This window comes from Eurytemora carolleeae, unplaced genomic scaffold (assembly GCF_000591075.1).
Source record: "Eurytemora carolleeae unplaced genomic scaffold, Eaff_2.0 scaffold1416, whole genome shotgun sequence".
In the NCBI taxonomy this organism is placed as follows: Eukaryota; Metazoa; Arthropoda; class Copepoda; order Calanoida; family Temoridae; genus Eurytemora; species Eurytemora carolleeae.
The window spans coordinates 14,887-21,516 of record NW_019397302.1 but is presented as its reverse complement, the minus strand read 5'-3'; the positions used below and the strand labels follow the sequence as shown (position 1 = coordinate 21,516).

At 31.1% G+C, this 6,630-nt stretch overlaps 1 protein-coding gene across 1 annotated transcript in view; it reads right to left on the bottom strand.

The window, feature by feature from the left end:
• Positions 1–1,741: 1,741 nt before the first annotated feature.
• LOC111713376 (uncharacterized) overlaps positions 1,742–6,630 on the bottom strand; it is a 17,945-nt gene continuing 13,056 nt past the window's right edge. Inside the window, exons 5-6 of the mRNA XM_023488225.1 lie at positions 2,529–2,687; positions 1,742–2,040 (exon numbers count right to left, since the gene is read on the bottom strand). Coding sequence (XP_023343993.1) covers positions 1,792–2,040; positions 2,529–2,687 — 408 coding nt within the window. The 3' untranslated portion in view covers positions 1,742–1,791. The remainder of the gene's footprint in view (positions 2,041–2,528; positions 2,688–6,630) is intronic.

Here is a 6,630-nt window from a genome sequence, read left to right as displayed (position 1 = left end):
AGATGGTGGCGTTTATTTCCATTTCTTTCACGTATTGTTCCGCGTGAACGACTCAATTCGTTCGGTTTTTTTAAATCGTTAAAAAATAATTTCTTTCGTTTTCAAAATTTTCGCTCATATTTCATCTATTTTGTTCTTTTTTCTGACTGAACGATTGTTCAGTAAAATCGTTCGTTTAATAAGCTCTTGCTTTCAGTAAAATCGCTAGTTCAATAAAATCGTTCGTATAGTTCAGTATTTTTTTTCATTGCCCTAAACGATCCAATCGTTTGTCTTTCGATCGTTTTTTATATGAACGACACCATTGTTCACGAAAAAATTAGTTTGTTACAAAAAATATTGTTTGTTTACAAATATGATGCCCCAACTCTTGGCTTACAGTATTTTAAACAAGAGAAACGTACAAAACACAACTGTACTTTTTTATTGTTGAAAAATATCACTTCAAAAATAACCTTTGATTAAAGGAAAAAATATGAAATTAAAATTCTAATTTTTTTTAATTTTTATTTTTTTTTCGTGTTAATTGTCCTACACCCTTATACCGTCCCTGACATATATTTCTCCACATATCCTTCTATATTTGATAGATAGGTATATTTCCAACCTTAGTGTTCTATATAGATACCTAGATAGATTAATAGATAGATATAAATAATGAATATATATTTGATGTGCAATATAGATAACTAGCTGGAGAACCCGGCGTTGCCCAGATTTATTTTATTATTCATTGAGTTACTCCCACAGTTTACCTGAGCTTGGTATTATACACTATAGTTTCTGTAGAAGTAAATATTTCCATTTACTGATAGCGCTGATTGAAGGATTCATATCTCTAATTGGATAATGAGATAGAAAGATAGATGTTACCGCCATACTATTCATAATGGTTCAGAATAGACAACAAACACATGACTGAACCCTGATTGGATCAGTCGCTAATGGACTCGGCATACAGAAGTGTACTTTGTGATTTTGGCTAAAGTGCCCTGCGCTGCGCTGCCCATGAATTTGTTTTTGCATTTACCTTTGCATTTCCTCCAAAAATACTTTGCAAATATAAAAGATTATCTAGAATCTGGATTAAGATTTAGATTCAAACAAATGAGAGTTTAATGGGTGTATAGAATAAATGTTGTGGTGAGGTTGAGTTAAGCCCGTGGTTAGCCACGAAACAATGCGCTATATATTTCAGTATATCACCTATAATTTAACATTTACAAGGGACAGTGCACTATTTGCTTAAAGGACTTACAAAGGTTCATTTCTTGCCCAGATAGTGAGTCTTTACCACAAACTCTAATTCGCGTTTCTTTATATCTCTGCAACCTGATGTCGTAGACCTAAGATATTCCTAGCTACGAATTCTGTCAAATCATATTATCTCTTGGAAACGTCAAAGGTAAACCATCATGTTGCAAAGATATAGGGATTAGAAAATTTGAGTTTGTGACAAATACTCAATTCTTCAGTTTCTGAATGAAATTTAAATAAGCTCACCATCGATTCAAATGCTTTTTTGGATTCAAATTTTTAAATTCCTTTTTTAGTTTGGAAATAATAGCTAAATCCATTACTTCTTACATAAACATGTCTTTCTTTTAGCGAACGATTAGAAAGCTCTAATGCTCGAAAACAGAATTTTTCTTTTATATTTCAAAATTTCCTATCGTTTACTCAATTTACAAATCCCTTCAATTGATTAAGTAATTGCTGAGTAAAACCAACAAGCCTTAAAAAAATCACATATAAAGATATATTTGAAATCTCTTTAAATTCATATTAAAATCACAATTTTATTCTGAGCTTAGAAGAAGGCTGAAAGAAACTACTAACACTTTTCTTCAAAGATAGGAGAGCTGGGAATCTCGTGTCACGGTTAGATCCCGCGTTTTTAGATGAAATTGTTTCCCGCATTTTTCCAGTTGGAAAAGTGGGAAGAGTGGGTGGAGAAGGGGTGACTAAGGAGAGGGAAGGGGGAGATGGGAATATTAAAGGATAAGCTTTGGATTTTATCTCTTCTTCAGGTTCCACAGTCTAAATAAAAATAAAAATAAAAATTACAGAAATTTTTTTATTTCTCAGAAAAAAAAATCATTATTAGCGCCATTATAAAATACTGATTTTGAAAAATTTGGTCAGTTTTTATTTTTTATCTTAACATTATTCATAATTTTAATTAAATGCTAAATATATTCAGTTTATTTATACCGCATAATTTAAAACGTGTACGGATATAAAAGCATTGTAAATAATTTTTCAAGAAGATGCGATAAAAATATTCATTTTGTTTTATAGCATTTGGAAAAAAAAGTTTTTTTTCTCACAATATATTAAACTTTTATTTTGTATGTCATGAAAAGGGAAAAATAGTTTTCAAGAGTTAAGACATTAAGGACTTAAACTTTGGCAAATTCATAGTTTAAAATATCAAAGTTGTACAATGTACAACATCAGGTTGCAAATATGTAAGGATACATATATTAGAGTGTGTAAGAAGTGTTCAAGTGCTTAATAAGTTTAACCTCAAGCTGTAGAGTCGGAAGAGACTTGGAAACATTAAGCCGTTGTTTCATTAGTTCCCTGCTGTTGATGTAGTTGTTTTTGTTTACTGATCTCTGATTGGTAGGTGAACCCCAGTCCCAATCTGTCCGGGAATACGTCTCCAGATATTTCCGACGACCCTAAACACAAATAGAACAATGTTACGTACAGTTAAATCAAAGTGAATAAATACTAAAGTGGGCAAAACTCATAGTTGGATGACGACATTTTATGTCCCAAGTATTTGAAAAATAATATATTTATATAAAATTGGTCTGTAGGGAGTGCACAGTATAGAACAGAAACTGGACTCCCTTTGTTTACAAACATCTCCTTAGAATTTTTATTTAACTTAAATATAGATTAACGTAAATTAAGAAGTGAATTTTAGCCATTTTACTGCACATTAATAATTTCAGACAGCACAATAATGCCATCATGCATAGTCTGTAAAACAAGGAATGCAGCATTTTTGAAATCAAAAAATATCTCTTGGTCTTCACTTTTGTATTTTGACAGATTTAAGAGCAGTTGAGAACTATGACATTGCTTTAAAGATATTAAGAGAGGCGTATTGAGGTTTTATTTTCTTATAGAATTAGAAGCGCAAGCCTGCCAGGCAAAAACAATGAATTTATTAAGCGACTTTTTAGTATTTGCATAAAAAAAACACATATAAACATACGAAATTTTTTTATTTTTGATTATGAAAATTTTGAAGTTCTAGCTGAAGACGACATTTACATGGGTCCTTAGTCTATTTTTTCTATTCTTTACTTTTCAAAAGAAATCTTTTCATGCAATTATTTCCAAACCAAATAAAACCTTATGGCCCACCCTGTTGTCGTTGCCTTAGTCTGTCCCACTTTAATATCTATTCACTTTGCAGTTAAATGGACTATAAACGTAATTTTCAGCGCGCCAAGCATCTACTTAAAAGTGGTATAATTTCCAAGTCACCAGGATGCTCAAACCTATGGGGGTTTCACCGGAATTCCGGGTTTTGGCTTATGTAGCGAAATAATCAGGATTTTTTCCTTATTCGTTATGGAAGGTGTTCACTAACTCAGGAATTCCGGAGGATTTTTCACTATAAAACAGAAATTTCCGAAACGTTCCAGAATATTATGTCGAAAATTTCCGGAATATCGTTCCAGATAATTCCGTTCCTAAAAAATCCGGGAAAAATCCTTCCAGAATTTTTAAACCTTCTACAAAATTTTTTTTTCTGACAATTTCAATATTTCCTTAGCGCAACTTCGTAAGTCAATTTTTTACTAGCAAAAATAAAATAAAACTTCTGTCAAAATATTTAAACTTTACACATTCTAATTTTCAATAATTCTGAATATAAGTATTTTCTCTAAAAATGAAATTAATAATTGAAGTTTGATTTCATCTGATCAAAGTGAAATAGGTTTTAAGTCTTACAAAAAAGTCAGATGTGAACAAATTAGAACAATAATTTTGCCAAATACTTTTTGTAAAACTTAACCTAAAACAATTACTTTAAAGTGTTAAAATGTAAATTTCTAGGGCTACAAATAGTTACAAGCCAGTTATTTAGGCAAAATCAATTAAAGCTGCCAAGTCAATGTTACACTTTAAAGTCAACCCAGTCTGGAGGAGAAAAATAAGTATTTTCCACATAGCCTAATATCTTTTTGGCCGAATGTCGTATAACTTTGATATTTCAAATCATGAATTCCGATGTATCAAATAGTTTCTGTTTAAAATATCAAAAGTTTGCACAATCAGGTTGCACAGATATAGAGATTGCAAATTCTGAGTTTGTGACATTAATCTAGTTCCTTTTTGTAACTTTTATACTTTATACATACAAAATATTGCTAACAACCCTTTTTTAGAATGTGTAATGTTCATTGTGCGTTCATTGTGAGATGAGTTGGCAAACCGGAGAGTAAACTTTTTCTTTATTTATATTTTACTCTGCAGTGTTTAGCCAATTATGTAAATTGCTTTGTTAATTTATACTCGTATACTTAGGTAGGAGGATAATACAAACACTATATATATATATATATATATATATATTATATTTATTAAGAATGAAAGCCTCACTTCAAAATATCAAAATAATTTCATATTTTCAAGTTGATTTGCTCAAAGGAATCAAGTCTTTGCCACAAACTCAAATTTCTTATCTCTTTACTCCTCCTTAGATTACTTGGTCTCTAACAGAACTCATAGTTTGAAATTTCTAAGGTTTAGAGCTACGACTTTGGGTTGCAAAGATATAGGACTTAGAAAATCCGCGTTTGTAGCAAAGACTCAATTTTATCTTCCTCAGATGATGATAGATTTAGAGGGTAAAGTTTTTCTATTTTGATGCAAAAATTATCAGTTATGATCGTAAAATCATTTACTCCGATTATATTATAAATAATTTTGATTTTAAAAACCCTATCCCTGCTGGGGTACTTGAAAACCAGGATACGCTGGGGGGGGGGGGAAAAATTTGACCCCCCCTCTAAATCCCATGTTTGATGTCCAAATATGACAAATGATACATCATTAGAAAGCTCTTGTGCTCTACTTTTAGAATCTGCAAAAAAAATTGCAAATTTGCAAAAATTGAATTTTTTATCGCAAAATCCAGTTATATAGTAAAAATGTGTGCAAAAAAAAATTTGTCAAAAAAATGAAAAATTATACATTTTTGAAAACCCCTTGACCATGCCATTTCAAATATGCAAAAATTTTTGCAAAATTTTAAATAACCTGATTTTTAATCAAGAAAAACTAAAGATGTGCAAATTTCCTTTGACAGGTTGTTTGCAAAAAAAGTTGCAATTTTTTTCGCAAAACTTGTGCAATTTGTTTCCTTTTGTCAAATGCTTTCCAAAAAGCTAAATTTTATCAAAATCTGATAAGTGAAAGTGGGTCAAAACAAAGATTTAGTTTGTTACAGGAAAAAGCAGTCATTCAGGCAGTGTGCCTAAGGACTCCGGCAGTTAGTATTAAAGTCCTGTTTTAGGCCTAAAGGGAGGGCTATGGGTATGTAAGAAAAGTCAGAAAATTTCAACAGCCTCAGATCAATACTTTTTGAGTTATGTAAAAAAAGTATAGGGGGGGGGTCAAATTGGCCCCCCCCCCAGCAGGAATAGGGTTAAGTGAAATGGGTCTGTTTACATTTACGCAACAATTGCTATGCATCATGTTTTTGGACTATTTAATGTGATATATTGAGTCTAAAAGTCGACTTCCTATTCACTGTATGATAAATAATTAACTATTTTGAATCAAAAATTATGGATTTTTATTATAAACAATAATCTGCTTTTTATTAAAAAATGATTTACACATTTAATTACGATAAAATGATGATTAGAATTGGCACTAGGGACTCCTTGACCTGTTTTATTATTGATGATATCTATAAAATGTTTAATGGAACCTCATGGATCAATTTAATTAACTTCTGATATATCTCGAGGCCTTGACCAGATCTAATTAAAGATTTTATATTTATCATGTTATTCAGAATAAAAATATAAGTTTTAAAGGGACTGTGATTGTAATTTCAAATGACCCTCCATGCCAAGATGACAATCTGCAGTGCTCGTATTATATGAGATGGAATTTAAAGAATTTGAGCCGCGGTTTAAATCTGCCAAAACCCGGTTTAAATTAAACGCCGGCTTAAATCTTGAAACATTTGATACAATTTTAAGTGGAACCAACCATATTTAAGACGCGGATAAAATTTAAACCGCCGCTCAAATTCTTTAAATTCGGCCACTGTTACCCTTAAAATATTTGTTTGATCAAGTACTACGAATTAGATATCCATGTTTTGTTTCTTTAAACTGGTTTATTTTGTGAATTGCTCATTAATTGAATGTAAATCAGGCATTGCCATCCTTGCATTTTTTGTGTTTTCAAATTACGCTTACATTTCCCTTACATTTCCCTTACATTTCCCTTACATTCCCCTTACATTTCCCTTACATTTCCCTTACATTTCCCTTACATTTCCCTTACATTTTTACATTCCCTTTACATTTCCCTTACATTTCCCTTACATTTCCCTTACATTTCCCTTACATTTCCCTTACATTT